General features: G+C 55.6%; 1 protein-coding gene across 2 annotated transcripts; it reads left to right on the top strand.

The window, feature by feature from the left end:
• The first annotated feature begins 4,898 nt into the window (after positions 1 to 4,898).
• On the top strand, positions 4,899 to 21,954 carry MEIS3 (Meis homeobox 3). 2 transcript variants are annotated; one of them, XM_033223821.1, is made up of 13 exons: positions 4,899 to 5,354; positions 7,146 to 7,318; positions 7,522 to 7,681; positions 7,783 to 7,833; positions 10,144 to 10,194; positions 10,428 to 10,526; positions 15,619 to 15,730; positions 15,919 to 16,067; positions 17,717 to 17,793; positions 18,009 to 18,067; positions 18,175 to 18,258; positions 18,617 to 18,686; positions 21,538 to 21,954. In XM_033223821.1, the coding sequence occupies exons 1-12, from the start codon at positions 5,343 to 5,345 to the stop codon at positions 18,664 to 18,666; spliced, it is 1,077 nt and encodes a 358-aa protein (XP_033079712.1). In that variant the 5' UTR covers positions 4,899 to 5,342; the 3' UTR covers positions 18,667 to 18,686; positions 21,538 to 21,954. The 2 variants fall into 2 exon arrangements, with proteins under 2 accessions (XP_033079712.1, XP_033079711.1); XM_033223820.1 differs by having other exon boundaries at positions 10,377 to 10,526.
• The last annotated feature ends 2,433 nt before the right edge of the window (positions 21,955 to 24,387 follow it).

Below are 24,387 nucleotides of genomic sequence, written 5' to 3'. Positions count from 1 at the left end.
AGACAGCCAGGAAGAGGGGGAGAGAGAGAGAGGAGAGAGGAGAGAGGAGAGGAGAGGAGAGAGAGAGACAAACAGACGGAGAGACAGAGGGAAAGACTGGAGGAAGAGCCTCAGAAAGTCAGAGCCTCCCCTGCCTCCTCCCTCCGTCCCCGCCGGCATCCTCCCCCAATCAATTTCTCTCCCAGACATTCTTAATTCTCCCTTCCCAACATCTCGTCTCTTTCTTTAATTGAGAAGATTTATGCTTCAGAGTCCAAGCCCCCTGCGCTTGTTTGGGGGGTGCCAGGGACGACTCCGGGGTCTCTATTCGAGCTCCTGTCCCCCACTCCCTCCCCCTCCTGTCTGTCTCGCTCTGTCTGCACCTCTCTCTCTCCCCGCACCCCCGTCTGTCTCTGTCTCTCTCTCTCTGTTTGCCTTTCTCTGAATCACACTCCTCATTGGAATTACCTCCCTCCCACCCCAGTTAAGCCCCGTCGCCATCCCAGGTGCCCCTTCCCTCCCTTCCTGCTCTGTCCACGCCCCCGCACCACTGGCCGTCAGATGAGGCCGCACCTGCTCCTCTAGGTTTCAGAATCAGCCTGGGCTAAGGGGACCTTAGCATGCACCCCCACCCCAAAAGCAAATAGAGGCAGGGACTCCTAATCCTTGCATCCCTCACCCCAAGTCTTGGCTGAGGGCGAGGTGGGGGTGGGGCAGACCAAAGAGCTTTGTGTCTTTAATTAAAAAGTGATTTAAATTAATTTTCTGCTCCAAAACCCCTAGCTGGGGTGCGCCGGCCTTGATGAAGGGAAAGGCCTCCAGACCCCTTCCCCTCCGACTGCCTTAAAGGGCCAGCCTCACCACAGGACAGTCACGGGGGGGCAGAGCCCGCCGGCATGGGGACCCCCAGACTCAGCCAAGACCCTGAGTCCTGGCACCCTCTAGCTTAACTGTTTCTCCATTATCCACAATCCCCCGCCCCCAGCGCGCATTGCCCATCCTGCAGAGGGGGAATCGAGGCTCAGAGAGGGGAGAGTCTACAGTGGGACCAGACTCCAGGTTCCCAGGTGACCCCTGGAGATGGCCAGGGAGGAGGTCCGTGGTGTGTCCAGGGGGCTCGGAGAACAGAGAGCCAGAGAAAGGACGGGAGAAGAGGAGAGAGACAAGGAGACAGAGACGGGGAGAGAGGGAGACTGAGAAACTGGGAAAAGGAACCCCAGCCCTGGGTAGGAGAGGAGGGGCTTGGGGGCACCAGGGCCGCAGTCTCTTCCTCTCCTCCCTCCACAGCCTGCCTCTTCCCCACTCCCACGGGGAAGTGCTGCTGCTGCCCTAACCCCAATCCCTCATGCTGTAGCTCTGTACAGCTCACCCTGGCTCACCCCCTATTCCGCTCCTTGGTGGTTCTGTTTAATTTCCATAAGACAGGAGGGCAGAGAAGCAGGTGGCAGCAGAGGCAGCACTGTTGATGACAGTCCTGAAGTATGTCCTTGGAGGGCTGCCTCCAGCCCTCTCTCTGTCTCTGGATCTCTATCCCTCTCTCACTGGGTCTGTCCCCCTCTCTAGGTCTGTCCCCCTCTCTCTGGATCTGTCCCCCTCTGTCTCTACATCTCTGTACCCCCACCCCCATCAGGGTCCTTGTCCTCCACTCCCCCCATGCCTGTCCCCTTCTCTCTGGATCTCTGTCCCATTCTTTGGTGCTATTCCTCGGGGTGACTTTCAGGATTTTGTGGGGGATCAAGTGTCCTTCTGTGAGAATGGGATAAAAACTATGGGCCACTTCCCTGGGGAAAAAACACAGAGGCACCCAGTCCACAGTTTCCCAGGGAACTTTCCCCTGGGTTCACAGGTCTCCTGACAGCCACCTGCACACCCCCCGCGGGAAGCTGAAGACACCAGGGACTAAAGACCCCCAATGTAAAAGATGCCATGGGGAGAATGAATCCAGGGGTCTCCACCAGCCCCCTCGCCCCCTACCTCGATAGCCTCTTAGATGTTTCCTGGACACACCAAGCACCTTCTGCTCCCCCGACTTTTCCAGGCTTTGCACCTGCAATTCCCCATGCCTGGAATGCTCTCCCCAGGTATGTGCACAGCTCAGATGTCCCCTCCTCTGAGGGCTGTCCCTGGCCAGCCTACAGAAGCCGCCCTCCCCACACTGTTCTTACACAGCTTTGTTTCGGAGCACTGGCCATCTCCAGGCACTAGTTAATATTTATGCATCCATTTACTCGACTACCCTCTCTTCCCTACCCATCCCCAGGGAAAAGTGAGTGCCATAAGACCAAGAAGTTTGCCTTTTGTTCCCTGCTATGTCCCCAGAACACCACCTGGCAAGTAGTAGGTGCTCAAGAAGTTGCTGCTGCATGAATCTTTTTCTTGATCTCAGAACCTCAGGTTGAAAGCTCGCCTTAGGAATCCGATGAAAGCCGCGGACTTGCCCTCCAACACCTTGTGTGGGGGCCCAGGGTTTACCCCACAGACTGCAGGTTCCAGGGACTCCCTGAGAGCAGCTGAGGGGGCTGCAGGCTCAAGACAGGGGCCCAAGACAGCAGAGGGGCCTCCAGTACCCACCACATCCAGAGACAGAAACAACACGCGTAGTCACTCCTACACACCACACACAAAAAACACACACCACACAGGTACACACACACCACACACAAAAAACACACACACCACACAGGTACACACACACACACACACACCCCACACACAAAAAACACACCACACGCACACCACACAGGTACACACACACCACACACAAAAAACACACACCACACAGGTACACACACACACACCACACAAAAAAACACACACCACACAGGTACACACACACACACCACACACCACACGCACACCACACAGGTATGCACACACACCACACACCCACACACAAAAAACACCATACACCACACAGGTACGCACACACCCACACAGGTACGCACACACATGCTACACACACACCACACACACAAAAACACACATACCACACCACACACCACCACACAAAAAACACACACACCACACAGGTACACACACACACACACACACCCCACACACAAAAACACACCACACGCACACCACACAGGTACACACACCACACACACACAAAAACACACCACACAGGTACACACACACACACCACACAAAAAAACACACACCACACAGGTACACACACACACACCACACACCACACGCACACCACACAGGTATGCACACACACCCCACACACCACACACACAAAACACCATACACCACACAGGTACGCACACACACCACACAGGTACGCACACACATGCTACACACACACCACACACACAAAACACACATACCACACACCACACACCCACCACACACCACACACACACAAAACATACCACACACCACACAGTTACATGCACACACACGCCACACACACACAAAACACACACCATACAGACCACACACACCACACATGCAAAACACACACCACACACAAAAACACACACCACACACCACACAGGTACACGCACACACAGGTACTCACACAACACAGGTATGCACACACAGGTACACACGAGTACGCACACACACACCACACATGCACACACCACACACACCACCCAAAACATACACACACCACACACACAAAAGCACACCACACATACAAAACACACCACGCACACACATGCACACACCACATACGCACCACACACACGCACACATCACATACCACACACAGACACACACACCACACACACACAAAACACAGACACAAAATACACCACACACAGGCACATACACACCACACACAATGCACACACACATGCAAGCACACACCTCACACACCCGACACACGCGCACGCACACACACAGGCGCAGGCACAGGGGCCCCTGTCTCCCAGAGGAGGGAGGGAAAGGGGTGAGGGCAAGAAGAGAAACTAAAATCTAAGCGCTGGCTTCCTTCCGGCCTCCTGTCCTCTCCTCTGATTCCGTCCCATAGGAGAGAGGTGGGGAAAGGGAGAAAGAAACAGAGAGAGAGGTGAGGGGGGAGAGAGCCAGAGAGAGAGAGAGAGAGAGGTGAAGGGGAGAGAAACAGAGCAAGTGGGAGTGGAGGGTAGAGAAACAGAGGGAGAGAGAGGTGAGGGAGATAGGTATGGGGGGGAGACAGAGAAACGGAGAGAGAGATGGAGGAGAGGGAGAGACACACAGAGAGACGGGGAGGGGGGTAGAGGTGGGAGGGGGGTAGAGGTGGGAGGAGGGAGAAACAGAAAAAAAACAGAGAAACAGAGAGAGGTGAGGGGGAGGAGAGAGACGGAGAGAGGTGAGGGGGAGAGAAACAGAAAATGGGAGGTGGAGGGGAGACAGACAGCGAAGAGAGAGAAACAGAGGGAGAGAGAGAGGTGGGGGGAGAGACAGAGGAGAGAGAGGTAAGCGGGGAGAGAGAAACAGGGAGAGAGGTTGGGGGTTGAGGGAGAGACAGAAACAGGGGGAGAGAGGCGGGAAGAGGTGGGAGGAGACACAGAAAAAACAGAGAAAATGAGAGAGAAAAGAGACGAGGAGGGGGGAGACAGAGACAGAGGTGGGGGAGAACTCGAGACAGAGGCGGGTGGCTGCCGGCAAGGGGAGAGGGAGACCGGAGCGGGGTGGGGGGAGAGCGACCCGGAGCGAGCGCGGCGGGAGGGGCGGGGGCCGAGGAGGACGCGTCCCAGGGCGACTCCGATACAAAAGCCGCCGGGAGAGGCCGCGGGCCCAGGCGGGGCGGGGCGCGGATGGGGACGGGGGAGAGGGAGGGGGGGAGAGAGGGAAGGGAGGGGAGGGGAGGGGAGGGAGGGGAGGGGACCCGCAGCCCCAGCCCAGCCCCGCCCCGCCCGGCCGCGCCGGCGGACAGTGGGTTAAGCATCTCCGCCGTGGAACTTCCGGATGTGACCACAGAGAGGGAGAGACCGGGAACGGGGAGCGCGGCCGCCAGCACCCCCGAGCCGCCGCCGGACCCCCCGCCGCCCCGGGCTGCCCCCAGCCCCTCGCGGTCCCCGGTCTGTCCGTCTCGGGACAGTTCGATTCCCTCCGGAGCCGGGGGAGGGACGGGGGGCCCAGGAGAGGGGGCCTCGGGCGCCCCGCCCGCGCCTGCTGCCCCCGCCCCAGCGGCGATGCGCTCCTGGCAGTGACCCCCGCTGGGGGCGGGGGCCGGGGTCCATGCGCGGAGCCCCGACCCGGCCCGGCGCCTGCCGCTGACGGCGGCGGGGGTGGGGGGGCGCGCGCCCAGCCTCCTGCCCACCCCCTGGCGTCGACACTGCGGGCCGTCTGGGGCTGCGGCCCCGGGCTGCGCCCTCCCCCGCGGCCAGGCTCTGGAGGGACCCGGGAGCTGCCGCCGGCCTCAGCCCATGGCCCGGAGGGTAGGTCTCAGGGCGGGGACCCCGCGCCCCGGCCGCTTCTGCACCCCCTGTCCCTGCATCCCTCCTCTCCGGCGCTGGCCCCGCATCAGCCCATCCGTCCTCTCCACCACCTCTCTCTCTGCCCCTCCCTCCGCCCCTGGGTCTCCCAGTCCCTCTGTGCTCCCTCTCTGCCCCCAGGTGTCCCCTCTCCCTGCCCCTGGGCCTCACCTCCTCCCCACCGTTTAGCTTCTTCTCCCTGCCCCAGTCTCTCCCTACCTCTCTGTCCCCCTCTGTCTGCCCCAGTCTCCCCTTCGTTTCTGCCTGTCTGTCTCCCTCTCTCTGCCCCGGGTCTCCCCCCTCTTTCTGCCTGTCTGTCTCCCTCTCTCTGCCTGGGTCTCCCCCCTCTTTCTGCCTCTCTGTCCCCCTCTCTCTGTCCCCGAGTCTCTCTGCTCTCTGTCCCTGGGCTTCCTCCTCCATCTCAGCCGCCCCCACCTCACCGTCCCCCTCCTTTTCTGCCCTCCTCCGTCCTTCTCTTCGCTCTACTTTTGTTCCAAGTCTCCCCTGCCTCTCCAGGGCTAGGAGTGGGACAGGGGTGGGAGGGGCGGTCTCACCAGGCTGCTGGCCCCAGGGAGCCTCTCTCCCTGGGGATGGGAACGGGCAAAGGAGACGGGGGAGGAGGTGCGCCCCCACTTTGGGGGTTCTGGGTGGGCTGTGGGGACCGAGTTTGGTGAGTGTGCCATGAGCAGCGGGGAGCAGTTGGATTCAACTTCAGGGCACAGGAGAAGTTAGAAGAGGAGGAGGGAGAGAGTGGGACACGCAGAGCCAGGGTGCCCAGCCAGCGAGGGTCGGAGGCAGGAACGTTCTAGCCTCTTCCCAGGGGAGTCCTGCTGCCTCTTTGAGCCTCCATGTCTTCATCACTGAGGAAGGGATTTGACCTGACCTAGTGAAAGGTGCCCCAGGCTTCCCAGGTGCATGGTTCTGTGATGACAGGATGCGGGCGTCCCACCCCATGATGGTGTTTTTCTTGGGTGTGAAAGTGTGTCTCTGTGGTGGTGCCTAGTGACCCTCTCCAGCAACAAGTGCTCACAGCGTGAGCCAGGCCCTGTGCTAAATGCCTCATTCATTCATTCATTCATTCATTCATGTGCTAAATGTCTCAATCATGCATTCAATCCTGTGCCTGGTGTTGGGCTGTGTGTGTGTGTGCATGTGTGCGTGGGGGGGGGGGGATTTGGGTGTGACTGACACACGAGTGTGCATGTGGATTGGTGTGTATGGCTGTGTCTCCGTGTGTGGTGGATTCACGTGGCGAGTGGGGTGTGACATGTTGTTGAGACTTACTCTGATGTGCATATCTGCCAACTGTGAAATGAAATAGAAGACGGGAGGCTTCGTATGTGTACTTTGTGTACAACAATGCACGGTTCCTGCAGGAGGTGTCCATGGATTTCCCTCTCTGTCTGTCTCTCTCTGTCTCTGTCTTATCTCTGTCTCCGTCTCCGTCTCCCTCTTCTCACGCCACTCTCTCCATCTCTCTTCCCTCCTAGCCAGACCCTGCCGTCTCTCCCTCTGGGTCCTCCTGCCCACATGTCAGGAATCTCTGCCTGGACGGGGTCCTTACTCCCACCCAGACAGCTCCAGGGGACCTGGAGGGCTCAAAGGGGCAGGGCTCAGACACTTGGGGACCAGAAGCGGGTTTCTGGGACACAGAGAGGCGTCTCCTGGGTTCCAGGATAGAGAAGCTCCTCAGCCGAGTCTCGGGGTGCTGACTCCTCCTTGGGGCTCCCCCCTTCTCTTCTCACCTTCCCCCAGTACGATGAGCTGCCGCACTACCCAGGCATCGCGGATGGCCCCGCAGCCCTGGCTGGCTTCCCAGAGGCAGTGCCGGCTGCACCAGGGCCCTACGGCCCACACCGGCCTCCCCAGCAGCTGCCCCCAGGCTTGGACAGTGACGGCCTGAGGAGGGAGAAGGATGAGATCTATGGGTGAGTGGGGGCCGGTCTCAGGCTCCTGTCTCTCTCTGTCTTCTGTTTCTTTGCTCCCTGGGTCTGTTTCCGTCTCTCTCTGTGTATGAGTCACTGTCTCCTCTCCGGGTCTCTTGTCCCCTTCCCAGCTGTTCTGCACCTTGCAGCCCCTCCATTCACCCCCCAGCCTCTCCCTTGACCTCTCTCCTTTCCTGCCTCCCCAGACACCCACTCTTCCCCCTCTTGGCCCTGGTCTTTGAGAAATGTGAACTGGCTACATGCTCTCCCCGTGACGGGGCCGGAGCTGGGCTAGGGACACCCCCCGGCGGCGACGTCTGCTCCTCTGATTCCTTCAACGAGGACATTGCTGCCTTCGCCAAGCAGGTGGGCACTCCCCACCCGCCAAGCACCGCACCGGAGAGCCAGCGAGGAGGGTGGGGTGGAAGGTGGGACATCCCCCTGCCGGCCTCTCTCTTCCCTCCCAGGTTCGCTCTGAGAGGCCCCTCTTCTCCTCCAACCCAGAACTGGACAATCTGGTGAGACCCAAGCTCTCCCCCACACCCCCTCCTACGATGGGTCTCCTGTCCTGACTCCTCACCCCTAGGGTTGGTTGAGGTGGTGCAGAGAGGAGGCCACCTGGTCCATGTTCCCAAATGGCCATGATTGTTGCCCACATGCCATGTGGTATAGCCTAGAGTCTGAGAACGGAACCCATGGCCCGAGTTCAAATCCCAGCTCTGCCACTCACCAGCTCTGTGACCCAGGGCAAGTCACTCTGCGTCTCCGTGCCTGGCGTCCCGTCTGTGATGTGTGGCTGGTAGTAATTTCTGTCTTGGAGGGCTGCTGTGGGGATTTAATGAGTGAATGCAAGTCAAGTGCATGGGACAGCACCTGGCACAGAATAGCACTGAAAAAGTGTCTGATGTTCCATCCGTCAGATGAATAGTACCCATGCCAAAGTGAGCACAGGGACTGCTTCCCAAGGAGAGGAGGCTGGGTGCAGCAGCTCACACCTATAATCCCAACACTTTGGGAGACCAAGGCCAGGAGATAGCTTGAGGCCAGGGATCAAGACCAGCCTGGGCAATGTAGTGACACCCCATCTCTACAAAAACATTTAATTAGCAGGGTGTGGTGGCACGCACCTGTGGTCCCAGCTACTTGGGAGGCTGAGGCGGGAGGATCACTCAAGCCCCAAGAGGTCGAGGCTGCAGTAACCCTTAATCAGCTCCACTGCACAGCAGCCTGGGCAATAGGGCAAGACCCTGTCTCTCATAGATAGCTAGAAAAAGAGAAAGAGGCCGGTCGCTGTGGCTCACACCTGTAATCCCAGCACTTTGGGAGGCTGAGACAGGCAGATCACGAGGTCAGGAGATCGAGACCATCCTGGTTAACATGGTGAAACCCCGTCTCTACTAAAAATACCAAAAAATTATCCAGGCGTGGTGGTGGGCACCTGTAGTCCCAGCTACTCTGGAGGTTGAGGCAGGAGAATGGTGTGAACCCGGGAGGCAGAGCTTACATTGAACCGAGATCATGCCACTGCACTCCAGCCTGGGCGACAGAGCGAGACTGTCTCAAAAAAACAAAGAAAAGAAAATAAAAAAGAGAAGAGAAAGAAAAACAGAAAGGGAGGGAGGGAAGGAGAGAGGGAGGGAGGGAGAGAGGGAAGGAGGGAGGGAGGGAAGGAAGGAAGGAAGGAAGGAAGGAAGGAAGGAAGGAAGGGCTGGGTGCAGTGGCTCATGCTTGTAATCCCAGCACTTTGGGAGGCCGAGGCAGGCAGATCACAAGGTCAGGAGTTCGAGACCAGCCTGACCAACCTGGTGAAACCCCCTGTCTACTAAAAATACAAAAATTAGCTGGGCGTGGTGCACTCGCCTGTAGTCCCAAGTACTCGGGAGGCTGAGGCAGGAGAATTGCTTGAACCAGGGAGGCAGAGGTTGCAGTGAGCCGAGATCCTGCCACTGCACTCCAGCCTGGGCAACAGGGCGAGACTCCGTGTCAAACAAACAAAAAAAGAAAAAGAAAGAAGGAAAAGAAGAAAAGAAAAAAGAAAAGAAAAGAAAGAGAAGAGGCCGGGCACGGTGGCTCATGCCTGTAATCCCAGCACTTTGGGAGGCCGAGGCAAGTGGATCACCTGAGGTCAGGAGTTTGAGACCAGCCTGGCCAACATGGTGAAACTCTGTCTCTACTAAAAATACAAAAATTAACAGGGCACAGTGGTGCATGCCTGTAGTCCCAGCTGCTCAGGAGGCTGAGCCAGGAGAATCACTTGAACCTGGGAGGCGGAGGTTGCAGTGAGCTGAGATCGCTCCACTGCATTCCAGCCTGGACGACAGAGCGAGACTCCATATCAAAAAAGAAAGAGAAAAAAGAAGATAGAGAAGAAAGGAGGGAGAAATACCCCAGCCTCTCCCATCCTTTGCTCCCCAAGCTCTTGCCAGGGCTTCCTATTGGCCAAACCCTTTGGCAAAGGGTTCTGGGAAATGTAGTTTGCAGGTAGGCGGGGCCTGGAGCTGGGGGCCTACAGGCAGAGGGTGGGAATGCCAATCGGAACGGCTCACCTTAGCTCTCCCTCTTTGTGATGGGCCCTTTTTCGTCTCTTGCTACTCTTGTCTCTACCTCTGAATCTAACACCCACTCTTTCCTTAATTCTGCACTGCATCTCTGTTCTTTCTTTCCCCCTTGCGCCTAGTGTCTTTGTCGCCCTGTCCCTGTCATTTTATCTCACTCTTTCTGTTTCTCTGTCTCTCCTCTCTTCCTCCTTCTCTTCCTCTTACTTCTTCCTCCCTTCTCCCTCCCTGGATTCCCTCTGTCTTCCCCCACCTCCTGTCCCACGTTTTCAGATGATCCAGGCCATCCAAGTGCTGCGGTTCCATCTGCTGGAGCTGGAGAAGGTGAGTGCGTCTCACCCCCCAACAGCCTCACTTGCCCACCTCATCCCACCCCCTCTCGTCGCCTCTGCCTCCCACCTCCCAGCTCTCTCCCCACTGGAGTTGAAGCAGAATGCCGCCCCCATCCCTGTGCACCCCAGCCCTGCCCCCCGGGTGGCCCCCCCAGTACCCCGGTGCCCCCCCAGGTCCACGACCTGTGCGACAACTTCTGTCACCGCTACATCACCTGCCTCAAGGGAAAGATGCCCATCGACCTGGTCATCGAGGATCGGGACGGCGGCTGCAGGGAGGACTTCGAGGACTACCCGGCCTCCTGCCCCAGCCTCCCAGACCAGGTGGGCCTGGGACGGGCACCAGGCATATCGCCCTGCAGCCACAGCTGTGCCTGGACACTGCATGAGGGCGTATGTGCACTACACAGCCTCAGACGCAACCACAGTCAACCTGATCACGGGGCACACATATGCACACGGCCACATACCCACTACACAACAGCTGTGCAGACTCCGATGCGGCTGGGCAGCGGTGCACACACATGTGCACACCAGCAGCTGCAGATGCCACCCACAGACTCAGCTACACCCACACAGGTCCACACACAGCCACACCAACTCAGCAAGAGCCATTTCTGCTCATAGCTGGACAGTAGCATCCATCGTGTACTCACACACACACCCCCAGCCATACGACAGCAGCATAGAACACACAGCCGGGTTCTGCACGCCATTCTCAATTGTGTGTATGTCCACCACATACGCACCCCTGCTCCAGCCACACAAAACAGCCACACAGATGGACATAGAGCCCAACAGCCCCAGGTACTGCCTGGCAAACTCAGATATAACCACGCTTGGTCCCGGACTGACCACGGTGCCCTCTTGCACACACGTGACCCTGGTTACATAACAGTCGGGCTGCAGCCAAGATCGCGCACACACACACCACTCACAGCCACATGGCCCCAGACTCATCCACACAGACTTGGAAATAGACTCAACAGGCTCAGATGGGACCACAAAGAAACCCAAAGAAGCAATTCAATAAGGTGGCACCATCTCAGATGCAGCCTCACTACAGTTTTATCCACTTAGGACACCAGACGGCAAACATACAGCACAGCATAGCACAGCCGTGTGGTCCCGACTCACCACATCTACGTACAGAGTAGAGGGGCAAAGCCTCAAGGAAAAGTCACATGAGAGCCACACACCAGGCAATCCTACTGTCAACACACCTGGCAATGACATCTTCACAGCACACTCACACCCACTCCACACTGCCTCAGATACACTCACATGACAACCACCCCACAGCCAGATGCACCCAGACACAGTCCCGGAGCCTTTTTTTTTTTTTTTAATGGAGTCTCAGTTTGTCACTCAGACCGGAGTGCAGTGGTGCAATCTCAGCTCACTGCAACCTCTGCCTCCAGGTTCAAGTGATTCCCCTGCCTCAGCCTCCTGAGTAGCTGGGACTACAGGTGCCTGCCACCACGCCCAGCTAACTTTTGTATGTTCAGTAGAGATGGGGTTTCACCATGTTGGCCAGGCTGGCCTTGAACTCCTGACCTCAAGTGATCATCCCACCTTGGCCTCCCAAAGTGCTGGGATTACAGGCGTGAGCCACCGTGCCTGGCCAAGTCCTGGAGCCTTATACCCACTCGCACAGGAATCGCGACAGCAGTGTCACATACAAGACAAGCAAACCTTCAAACTGCAGTCACAGAAAGAAAAATGTAGCCTGGTGATGGCTGGGTGCAGTGGCTCACGCCTGTAATCCCAGCACTTTGGGAGGCTGAGGCGGGCAGATCACAAGGTCAGGAGTTTGAGACCAGCCAGGCCAACATGGTGAAACCCCGTCTCTACTACACATACAAAAAAAAAAAAAAAATTAGCCCGGCGTGGTGGCATGTGCCTATAATCCCAGCTACTTGGGAGGCTGAGGCAGGAGAATCGCTTGCACCCAGGAGGTGAAGGTTGCAATGAGCCGAGATTGCGCTATTGCACTTCAGCCTGGGTGACAGGGCAAGACTCCGTCTCAAAAAAACAAACAAACAACAACAAAAAAAACCAACAATGGCCGGGCGCGGTGGCTCACGCCTGTAATCCCAGCACTTTGGGAGGCCGAAGCAGGCGGATCACGAGGTCAGGAGATCGAGACCATCCTGGCGAACACGGTGAAACCCCGTTTCTACTAAAAATACAAAAAAGTTAGCCAGGCGTGGTGGCGGACGCCTGTAGTCCCAGCTTCTTGGGAGGCTGAGGCAGGAGAATGATGTGAACCTGGGAGGCAGCAGAGCTTGCAGTGAGCCAAGATCGCGCCACTGCACTGCAGCCTGGGCGACAGAACACGACTCCGTCTCAAAAAAAAAAAAGAACAAACAAACAACGAATTAGCTGGATGTCGTGTTGTGCACCTGTAATCCCAGCTACTTGGGAGGCTGAGGCAGGAGAATCACTTGAACCCAGGAGGCGGAAGTTGCAGTGAGCCGAGATCTCACCACTGCCCTCCAGCTTGGGTAACAGTGACACTCTGTCTCAAAAAAAAGAAGGGTGGGAGGGGGTGTGGTCACCAGAACCGGAGAGAGGAGCAGATTGCTTGACAGTGGCTGAGATTTTTGGTAGAAGAATACAGCTAATCTAAAACCACAGGTTGGGCAGATTTAACCCAACCTTAAACTGAAGAAGTGTTACTGCAGTCCATATGGGTGAGCTGACCTCCTGGCGCACAGAGCTGGGTAGAGGGTAAATCCTACCAATTGTCGAGTTCCTCAAAGTGTGTTGGAGTTTGCATAAAGAAACTACGAGGCTGGCTGCAGTGGCTTCACACCTGTAATCTCAGCACTTTGGGAAGTCGAGGCAGGAAGATGGCTTAAGTCCAGGAGTTTGAGAGCAATCTGGACAACGCGAAATCCCATCTCGACAAAAAATAAGAAAAATTAGCCAGGCGCAACTGTAGTTCCAGCTACTTGGCAGGCTGAGGCGAGAGGATTGCTTGAGCCCAGGAATTTGAAGCTGCAAAGAGCTAAGATTGCACCACTGCACTCCAGCCTAGGTGACAAAGCAAGACTCTGTCCCTCTTTTTTTTTTTTTTTTTTTTTGAGACAGAGTCTGGCTCTGTTCCAGTCTGATGCAGTGGCCGGATCTCAGCTCACTACAAGCTCCGCCTCCGGGTTTACACATTCTCCTGCCTCACTCCTCGGAGTAGCTGGGACTACAGGCGCCCGCCACCTCGCCTGGCTAGTTTTTTTGTATTTTTAGTAGAGATGGGGTTTCACAGTGTTAGCCAGGATGGTCTTGATCTCCTGACCTCGTGATCCGCCCGTCTCGGCCTCCCAAAGTGCTGGGATTACAGGCCTGAGCCACCGCGCCCGGCCGACTCTGTCTCTTAAAAAAAAAAAAAAGAGAAGTCCGGGCACAGTGGCTCACGCCTGTAATTCCCGCGCTTTGGGAGGCTGAGGCGAGTGGATCACTAGGTCAGTAGTTTGAGACCAGCCTGGCCAACATGGTAAAACTCCATCTCTACTAGAGATACAAAAAAATTAGCCGGGCATGGTGGCATGCGCCTGTAATCCCAGCTACTCAGGAGGCTGAGGCAGGAGGATCACCTGAACCCAGGAGGTGCAGGTTTCAGTGAGCCGAGATCATGCCATTGCACTCCAGCCTGGGTGACAGGGCAAGACTCCGTCTCAAAAAAAAAAAAAGAAAAAGAAAAAGATAATATATAATACAGCCCCAGACCCCCTTACCTACAATTCTGAGATCCCTTGGCTACAATCTCTGAAACTTCAAAGTTTTGGATTTTGTCCCATAAATTTAGTGCAAACTCATTTGGCAGCAAAAACTGACCTGAACTAATGAGGGGCTATTTATAGCCTTTATTTATTCTACTTAGTTAAATATTCATCCATGTTGCTGTGGAAATGTTGATGAGTTTGATGACGAGGTTGTGCCCCAGAGCCTGCCTGGGATGGCTGCGAACTGCATGGTGTATGCACTGATTTACTGCCTAAAAATGTGAAATGGGCCTGGCGCAGTGGCTCACACCTTTTATCCAAGACTTTGGGAGGCAGAGGTGGGCGGATCACTTGAGCCCAGGAGTTCGAGATCAGCCTGACCAACATGGTGAAACCCCGTCTCTACTAAAAATACAAAAATTAGCCAGGCTTGGTGGCAGGCACCTGTAATCCCAGCTACTTGGGAGACTGAGGCACGAGAATCGCTTGAACCCGGGAGGCAAAGGCTGCAGTAAGCCTAGATCATGCAACTACACTCCAGCCTGGGTGACAGAAGGAGACACTGACTCAAAATAAAGATAAAAATGTGAAATGTTCTGAATCCTGAGACACCTCTGGCCCCAGGGATTTTAGATAAGATGCCATAGACCTGTGTAAGGTCGTCTTGTTCGAGCCTCTATGTAGATGAACTCGTCATTGAATACTGGCCATACTCCGTCATGACTATTAATTATCCTTCGTTTTCTTTTTCTCTTGCTTTATTTATTTATTTATTATTATTTTTTTGTGACATAGTCTCACTTTGTCACCCAGTCCAGGCCGGAGTGCAGTGGCGCGATCTTTGCTTACTGCAACTTCCGCCTCCCAGGTTCAAGCGATTCTCCCGCCTCAGCCTCCTGAGTAGCTGGGACTACAGACACCCACCATCATGCCCGGCTAATTTTGTATTTTTAGTAGAGATGAAGTTTCACCATGTTGGCCAGGCTGGTCTTCAACTCCTGACCTCAGGTGATCCGCCTGCCTCCGCCTCCCAAAGTGCTGGGATTACAGGCGTGAGCCACCGTGCCCAAGCCAGCCTAGTTTTTGTATTTTTAGTAGAGATGGGGTTTCACCATGTTGGCCAGGCTGGTCTCAAATGCTTGACCTCAGGTGATCTGCCTGCCTCAGCCTCCAAAAGTGCTGGCATTACAGGCATGAGCCACTGTGCCTGGTCCTGTCCTTCATTTTCCAATTAAGGAAACGGAGGCTCAGAGAGGGGAAGTGACCTGCCCAAGATCACACAGCCAGGAGAGAGGCAGGGACTGGCTTCCCATTCAGGAGTCCTAGCTCCAGAGTCCATGCCCCAAGCCTTAGCACTAACTTTTTTTTTTTTTTTGACATGGAGTCTTGCTCTGTCACCCAGGCTGGAGTGTAGTGGCATGATCTTGGCTCACTGCAACCTCTGCCTCCTGGGTTCAAGCGATTCTCCTGCCTCAGTCTCCTGAGTAGCTAGGACTACAGGTGCGTGCCACCACACCCAGCTAATTTTTTGTATTTTTTAGTAGAGACGGAGTTTCACCATGTTAGCCAGGATGGTCTCGATCTCTTGACCTCGTGATCCACCCGCGTTGGCCTCCTAAACTGCTGGGATTACAGGCGTGAGCCACCGTGCCCGGCCGCGTTGGCACTAACTGCTAACTCTTGTTTTCTAGAATAATATATGGATTCGAGACCATGAGGATAGTGGGTCTGTACATCTGGGGACCCCAGGTCCATCCAGCGGGGGCCTGGCCTCCCAGAGTGGTGACAACTCCAGTGACCAAGGTGAGAATCTTGGGAGGTGGAAAGGAAACATGGGAGTCAGCCAGAGGATTGAAGTTAGATTGCAAGTAGGACTTGAAGAAAGGCAGAGATGGCTGGGGTGTGGAGTGGTGTCTTGGGGGAGAGTCCTAGGGCCCTCTGGTCCTCCACTCCTCACTGCCCACACACGCAGCATGCCTGCCCTCCCTCAGGAGATGGGCTGGACACCAGCGTGGCCTCTCCCGGTTCTGGGGGTGAAGATGAGGACCTGGACCAGGAGCGACGGCGAAACAAGAAGAGGGGGATCTTCCCCAAGGTGGCCACCAACATCATGCGAGCCTGGTTGTTCCAGCACCTCTCGGTGAGAGCCCTGCTGCCCGGGTGTAGGGTGGGCATGGAGAGAGGGAGAAGCGTGGGCCACAGAGACCAAAACCCCAGAGATGCCCAGAAATGGGAGACTGAGATGGTGGGAAATTTTTCGAGACTCTCTTGGAAGTGGAGAATTGTGACAGGATCCAGCAGCAGTGAGTGTCACCTGTGTGCAGGTGCTGCTCAGGACACTTAACTCACTAAGTCCATTAACCCACGCATCAATCACCCACCCGCCCACCATCCACCCAGCATACCCTCGGAGGGAGGGGCTACTATTATCTCCATTTAGCAGATGAGGAGGAGACTGAGGAACAGAGAGATTAGGAGACTAGCCTAAGGTCACACAGCCAGAAGTGGATTCAAATGCAGGCAGTCTGGCCTTAACGACTGCATCATAGTGCTTCAACGACACAGGAGAAAAATAGAGCCAGGAAGAGGCTGAAACAGAGAGACACAGAGACCAAGTCAGAGCAAGATAGAGACAGGGAGAGGCTGAGTCACAGAGGGACAGAGACAGACAGAAACTTGGAGGCAGGGAGGGACTGAATCCCAGAGAGAGAGAGAGAGATACAGAGACACACACACACAGAGATAGTGAGACAGAGAGAGAATGTGAGAGCCACAGAGAGAGAAATGGAGGGCCAGATATAGTGGCTCATGCCTATAATCCCAGCACTTTAGGAAGCCAAGACAGGAGGATCGCTTGAGCCCAGGAGTTCGAGACCAGCCTGGGCAACACAGCAAGACCCCATCTCTAAAAAAAAAAAAATTAGCTAGGCATGGTGGCACACACCTGTGATCCCATTACTCAGGAGGCTGAGGCTAGAGGATCGCTTGAGCCAGGGAGGTTGAAGCTGCAGTGAGCCATGAAGGCGCCACTGCACTCCAGCCTGAGTGACAGAGGGAGACCCTGTTTTAAAAAAAAAAAAGAGAAAGAGAAAGAAAGAAATGGATAGGGAGGGGCCGGGCACGGTGGCTTACGCTTCTAATCCCAGCACTTTGGGAGGCCGAGGCGGGCAGATCACGAGGTCAGGAGATCGAGACCATCCTGGCCAACATGGTAAAACTCCATCTCTACTAAAATACAAAAAATTAGCCGGGCATAGTGGCGCGCACCTGTAGTCCTAGCTACTGGGGAGGCTGAGGCAGGGGAATCCCTTGAACCCTGGAGGCGGAGGTTGCAGGGAGATGAGATCTTGCCACTGCATTTCAGCCTGGGGACAGAGCAAGACTCCATCTCAAATAAATAAATAAATAAATGGATAGGGAGAGGGCCACACAGAGACTCTGACAGATTCAGAGAGGGAGGAGCTGGGCTTTGCTTCCCTCTCCCACGCCAGTGAAGCCCCCTCCTCCATGTCACAGGAGCCCCCCTCCCCCAATACGGTCTCTCTAATCAGATCTGGCCAATTAACCTCTAATTGCTGGAACAGGCGGGGGCTCGCAGGCATGTAATTGCCCCAAGCCTGGGGCTCCCTTGGCCTCCATCCTGGGGAGTACAGAGACGCTCAGACGCGCCGGCTGTCCCACACGTCTGCCTGGGCCTGGGCTCCCCATCCCCCGGGCGGGTGGGCCAGACCTTAGGGTTCAGACTGTGGCTGGCCAGGCAGGCAGAGTGACTCTTGCTGGTGGCCGCAGCACCCGTACCCCTCGGAGGAACAGAAGAAGCAGCTGGCGCAGGACACGGGGCTCACCATCCTGCAAGTCAACAACTGGTGAGTGGCCCAGGAGCGCCCGCGGGCCGGCCGGGGGCGGGAGCCCGGGCGCTGTCCGCGGTGCTGACGGAGACCCCGAGCCTCGCGGAGCCACTGCCCCTGCTCGCCCCGCCCTGCCTCCCCGGCCGCTGTCCTCCCGGCCCGCTCTGCGTTGATCTTGGCCTCTCTCCCACTCCCTCTTTTCATTCCCCTCCGTTTCCATGACCGCTTCCCAGGTTCATTAACGCCCGGAGACGCATCGTGCAACCGATGATCGATCAATCCAACCGCACAGGTACAGGGGGAAGGCGGGGACGGAGAGCCTGGGGTTCTTAGGAGGGCGTCAAAGCCGGGTCCCGGGCTTCTTGGAACTCAGCCTGCATCTCTGAACCCCCTTCGCAGGGCAGGGTGTAGCCTTCAGCCCAGAGGGCCAGCCCATCGGGGGCTACACCGAGACGCAGCCACACGTGGCCGTCCGGCCTCCGGGTAAGCCCCGCCCCCTTAGCTAGACCCCGCTCCTGCGCACCAGCCCCCACCTCTGAAACAAAGATGCCCACCTGCGATTCAATTCAAGCGGAATACAGTGTGTCAGTTGCCTAGTGGGGAGCAGGTGATGCCAAGACAGATTTTCTGGTCCCCCACATTTTCCTTACAACCTCATTTCTTTCAGACTTCAAGCCTAACACCTCAGAAGGCTCCACTTTTTCTTAAAGGGCCAGCACCTTCTTATGACTCAGTCTATCCTGGTAGAGGGATCCCTTGGTATAGGAAGGGGTGGGGGAGACTTAGAGGCATCTGGGGGTGTCTCTGAAAGACCCACTTACCTTCCTTTCTTGTCTTCCAGGATCAGTGGGGATGAGTTTGAACTTGGAAGGAGAATGGCATTATCTATAGAGGCTGGATGCAGGAGAGGTGTGAGTGTCTAAGGGCTAGGGATTGTGCAATTCTCAAACTCCCATTAGACCTCAGGACTCCAAGAGTGGGCACATCCAGAGTAGTGGGTCAGCCTGGGTCCCTGTACTGCAGGTTCCCTGAGGCTTGATGGGAAGATGTTTCATTCATCCATCTGTCCGTCCATCCATCATCTGTCCTCCTCCTCCATCTGTCCATCCATCTATCCACTCACTTACCCATCCATATCTTTATCCATCCATTACTCAATTACTCATCCACCCGCAATCCATCCATCCAAACCTAGTCCACCCACCTACCCGCTCAATACCCATCTGACCACACATTCACCCACTTACTCCATTCATCTCTCCACTCACCAACACTGACCAACCACCCACACATCTACCCATTTATCTGTGCATTCACCCATCTCCCTACCCAGGCATCCACCCATCTACCCATCAACTCACCCATCCATCCACCCACACATCCCATTATCCATATATCCACCTACCCACCACCTACTATCCATCCATCCATACATACATACACCCATTCATCTATAATACATGTCCAAACATAAATTGAGCCCTTGGCTGGGCGCAGTAGCTCACACCTGTAATCCCAGCACGTTAGGAGGCCAAGACAGGTGGATCACCTGAGGTCAGAAGTTCGAGACCAGCCTGGCCCCATCTCTACTAAAAATACAAAAATTAGCCAGGTGTGGTGGTGTGCACCCGTAGTCCCAGCTACTCTGGAGGCTAAGGTAGGAGAATCACTTGAACCCAGGAGGCGGAGATTGCAATGAACTGAGATCAACCTGGGCAACAGAGTGAGATTCTGTCTAAAAAAAAAAAAAAAATTGAGCCCTCACTCCATCTTGACATGCCTCAGCTAGGGTTTGGATCTTGAGAAGATTCTGGTCTTGTGGGGAAGTTGGCAACCCCAGTGACAATCCAGTGCCACAGTTCAAACAATAAAACATAGTTTCGCCATAGGAGGGAGTCATCAGCTATCTCTGGGGTATCAGGGAAGACTTCCTGGAGGAAGTGGCCTCTGAATGGGACACTGAAGGATGAATAGGAATCCACTGCGCAGAGTAGGGAGTAATGTGGAAGGGGGGCATTATTTGACTCTCCCAGGCCTTGAGTCTCCTGTAGCCTGGTATGCTGGTGGCACTTTAGAGCATCTTCTCATTTAGTCTTTACCATGACCCTGAAAGGGAGAGACTGTTACAGTCTTCATTTCACAGATAAGAAGACTGAGGTTCAGAGAGAAGAGGTCACTTGCACAGGTCTACCCTGCTTACAAAAGCAGGGGGAACAGCATGTGCAAAGGCCCAGGGTGGGGAGGCAGCCTGGAGTTTCCAAGGCACAGATCAGAGTTTGACTCTCTCTGGATTAAACCATTTGTGGCTTCCTAGTGCCATCTGGACAAAGTCCCAATTCCTTAGTTTAGTATCCATCTGTCCATCCATCCCCTGAGCTGCTCTGTGCCCAGCCCTGTGCTGGGTGATACTGGGGACACAACAGTGACCATGACAGCCCCAGCCCTGCCCTCATGGGGCACAAAGTCCAGTGAAGGGGACAGACCCATCCCCAGATGGTGATGCTCCAGAATGGGCAGGGCTAGAATGGTGAAGCCCAGGAACTGGAGGAGCTCACAGGGGTCGGGTGTTGGACCTGGGATGGGGGAGGTCCAACCAGGACCTAGAGAGGGCTTCCTGGAGGAGGGGGCATCTGACCCAGACTGGAGGATTCAAGGAGGGCTGCCTGGAGGAGAGGACTTTGGAGGTGAGACCAGAAGAATGGGAGGAGTGAGGCAGGAGAGGAGCGTCTACAGAGGGAATAGCACGTGCCAAGGCCAGGAGAGCTTGGAAGTCTTGTGCCTGTGAGACAGTCCCAGCCCCCTGCACACAAGGAGGAAGTTCTCCTTGGGCTGGGTTGAGGCAGGTGGCCGGACAGGTGGCTAATGAATTCAGAGCCAGCAGAAAGGCCCTGAGGATGAGAGTGGAGGCCTGCACAGAGCTTATGTGTGGAGGCGGGCGCTGGAGGCCGAGCCTGGGAAAAAGAGATAGGTAGGTGTAGCCAGGCCAAGTAGGGCAGTGGGAGACTCGGCTCTGCCATGGCCAAGCGTGGATGGGGATGGTCTGGAGTGAGTGTCAGGGGACCTTTGGATCAGTAGTGATGGAGGGGCCTTCTCACCCCACTGCCTGGAAGCCCAGTGGGCTCTTTTCTCCACTCCTTTCTGTCTCCTTTTCTGTCTCTCCACTCCTGATCATGACTCACTGTAGCCTCGACCTCCCTGGGTTAAGCGATCCTCTGGCCTCAGCCTCCCAAGTAGCTGAGACTACAGGCGTGCACCACCATACCTGACTAATATTCATTTTTATTTTTATTTTTGTAGAGACAGGGGTCTCACTTTGTTCCCCAGGCTGGTCTTGAACTCCTGGGCTCAAGCAATCCTCCTGCCTCTGCCTCCCAAGGTGCTGGGGTTACATGCGTAAGCCACTGCACCTGGCCTCCTCTCTCTCTCTCCGTTTTGTCTCTTTCTGTATGATTCCTTCTCTCTCTTCCCATGTCATTCTCTCTGATTCCTTCCAGGTCTCTCTCTGTCCCACTCTGCCTGTCTCTCTTCTTGTTCTCTGTCTCTGTCTGTAGGTCTCCCTCCCTCATCTCCACTCTGATTCTCTGTCTCCCTCTTTCTCATCACTTCGTCTCTTGTCTCTGTGGCCCTCGCACATCCCTGCACCATTCCCTGCCAGCCACTCTGTGTCCCCCTCACATTGGGGCTGATGAGGGATGCACAGATGGGCTGGGATGGGGCCAGGCCCCCTCCCGCTCCTGACTTGGCCTCTCCTCCCCTCTCCAGAGACCCAGCCTCCGGCTGTGACCCCCAGCCTCACACCTGGCTCTGGTTCCCGCCTGGTCCTCCAGCTTCAGGACCCCACCTCCAAAGGCCCCTCCGCTCAACACCTACCTCCCTAGGGCCCTGCTGGGACATAAGTGCCCACCCAAGAGGCTCTCAAGGACACCGGCAAGGCCTCCAGGCCCTGAGCCCCACTTCTGCCTTCACCTCTGCCTGGGACCTGAGCTGGGCTCCTGGGCCTTGCCAGAAGATGGCAGCTAGGGCCTCACCGCCAGGACAGAGAAGGGACGGGGTGGCTGGGCAGTCAGGGAAAGAGGGTTGCCCGGATCCGACATTTTGGAGAGATTCCTTCACCCTCCTGTCCCCCCGCCTCCCTTCTCTAATTTCCTTGTTTTTTTAATTATAAAGTCTTAAAAACACAGTGCCACCAACTGGAGTTCTTGAGTCTATTCCAAGATTGCAAATTCTTACCAATTTGAAGCTCATAAATCACGAATAAGAATACGGATTGGCCAGGTGCAAGCGCGATGGCTCACGCCTGTAATCCCAACCCTTTGGGAGGCTAAGGCGAGTGGATCACTTAAGGCCAGGAGTTCAAGACCAGCCTGGGCAACATAGCAAGACCCCCCATCTGTACAAAACAAGCAAACCAATTGCCTGGGCATGGTGGTGCACACCTGCGGTTTCAGCTACTTGGGAGCCTCCCAGAGTGCTGGAATTACAAACAAGAGCCACAAGGCCTGGCCTAGACTCCACCTCTTAACTAGAGGGAACTGCAAAATTCCTGCGAGAGATGTGCGTGCAGGGGAGAATGAAGACTCAGGGCCACGCGTGTGTGACTTTACCAGCTGTGGCTCTCCGATCACGTCCTCTGTCCCATAGGAAATGAGCAGGTTAGGCATGGACAGCCTCACTTTCAAGGCTTCCAGATGGACATGGGTTCAAATGTCGCCTCTGGAACGCAACATGACATCACCTGTCAGGACCCCAGTTTCCACATCTGGAGAGTGGGGAGAGAGGCTGTGCCTGTCTTATAGGATGATTGTGCTGATGGTGGAGGTATTTTGAGGAACACATGGGGAACTGTGCCCCGTGTGTCAGCGCCCATCACAGGCAGAGGCTATTCTTTGTAACTAGGAAAACAGGCTCAGAAACCAGTGTGAGTCCCTTGGGGTTCTCAGCTTTCCAGACCTCTGTCCCCTCCAGCCCCCAGAGAGAGAGCCCACCAAGGCAGAGTGTGGATCACTCCCGTTTGGCTCTGTCTCTCTCCCTCTGGTACCTTTTTTTTTTTTTTTTTTTGAGAGGGAGTCTCACTTTCTTGCCCACACTAGGCTGGAGTACAATGGTGGGATCTCAGCCTCACTGCAACCTCCCCCTCCTGGATTCAAGCGATTCTCCTGCCTCAGCCTCCTGAGTAGCTGGGATTACAGGCATACGCTACCACGCCTGGCTAATTTTTGTATTTTTAGTAGAAATGGGGTTTCACCATGTTGGCCTGGCTGGTCTTGAACTCCTGACCTCAGGTGATCCACCCGCCTCCACTTCCCGAAGTGCTGGGATTACAGGTGTGAGCCACCACGCCCAGCCATTCTTTCTGTCTCTGTCTTGTTCAGACTTCATCTGTCTCTGTCCCCTTCCCCACTGGAAACCCACATCTTTGGGGCCTCCCCTCCCTTCTCCTTCAGAGTCCAGGTGAGCTCTCTCCTGCAGACCCAGGCTGCTTCATCCTGGCTCACTGCCCTCCAGTCCCCTCTCCCAAGTGCCCCTCAGCCCCTCTGCCATCCAAGCTCCCCCTTTGCCACCCTCTCCTTAGAGCCATCCTTGGACCGTTGAGTCTCTCAGGCACCTCCCACCATGTACACTGCTGCTCTGTGTTCAAGGCCCAAGGGGCACGTGTGTGGGTTTTTGAGGGACCCCTTCGGGGCAGGCTGCGATGGAGAGATTCGTACAGAGACACACACGTCGCTATGAACAGACACACATGCAAATATGCACATGCACACTCCAAAACACACACACACTGCAAAACACACACACATGAAGGATGCACAGAAGATATGCCACACTCAGCCGGGTGCACTGGCTCATGCCTGGAATCCCAGCACTTTGGGAGGCCAAGGCGGGCAGATCACCTGAGGTCAGGAGTTCGAGCCCAGACCAGCCTGGACAACATGGTGAAACCCCGTTTCTACTAAAATACAAAAAATTGGCCGGACGCGGTGGCTCACGCCTGTAATCCCAGCACCTTGGGAAGCCAAGGCGGGCGGATCACTTGAGGTCAGGAGTTCAAGACCAGCCTGGCCAACATGGTGAAACCCCATCTCTACTAAAATACAAAAAATTAGCTGGGTGGGATGGCGCCTGCCTGTAATCCCACCTACTCAGGAGGCTGAGGCAGGACAATCAGGTTGGGAGGTGGTAGAGATCGCAGTGAGCTGAGATCGCGCCACTGCACTGTAGCCTGGGTGACAGAGCGAGATTCCGTCCCAAATAAAAAAGAAAGAGAAAATATCTGCTGAGCAGACGAGTAAATGAACAAAATCTCAGGATAGGCCAGGAGTGGTGGCTCACACCTGTGAACCCAGCATTTTGGGAGGCCGAGGCGGGCAGATCACTTGAGGACAGGTGTTTGAGACCAGCCTGGGCAATATGGTGAAACCCCATCTCTACTGAAATATAAAAATTAGCCGGGCGTGGTGGTGCATGCCTGTAATCCCAGCTACTTGGGAAGCTGAGGCAAGAGAATCCCTTGAACCTGAAAAGCGGAGGTTGCAGTGAGCTGAGGTCATGCCACTGCACTCCAGCCTGGGTGACAGAGCGAGACTCCATCTCAAAAAAGGAAGAAAGGGACAA

The sequence above is a fragment of the Trachypithecus francoisi genome, unplaced genomic scaffold (assembly GCF_009764315.1).
Source record: "Trachypithecus francoisi isolate TF-2019V2 unplaced genomic scaffold, Tfra_2.0 Lachesis_group12, whole genome shotgun sequence".
Classification (NCBI taxonomy): Eukaryota; Metazoa; Chordata; class Mammalia; order Primates; family Cercopithecidae; genus Trachypithecus; species Trachypithecus francoisi.
This window is presented reverse-complemented; position numbering and strand designations above follow the sequence as displayed.

Bases quoted from the DNA above. Each gene is read 5' to 3' on its own strand.
- MEIS3 (XM_033223820.1), top strand. The intron at 16,068-17,716 runs GTGAGAGCCCTG...TGGTGGCCGCAG, and splicing joins GGTTGTTCCAGCACCTCTCG to CACCCGTACCCCTCGGAGGA. The intron at 18,259-18,616 runs GTAAGCCCCGCC...CTTGTCTTCCAG, and splicing joins CGTGGCCGTCCGGCCTCCGG to GATCAGTGGGGATGAGTTTG.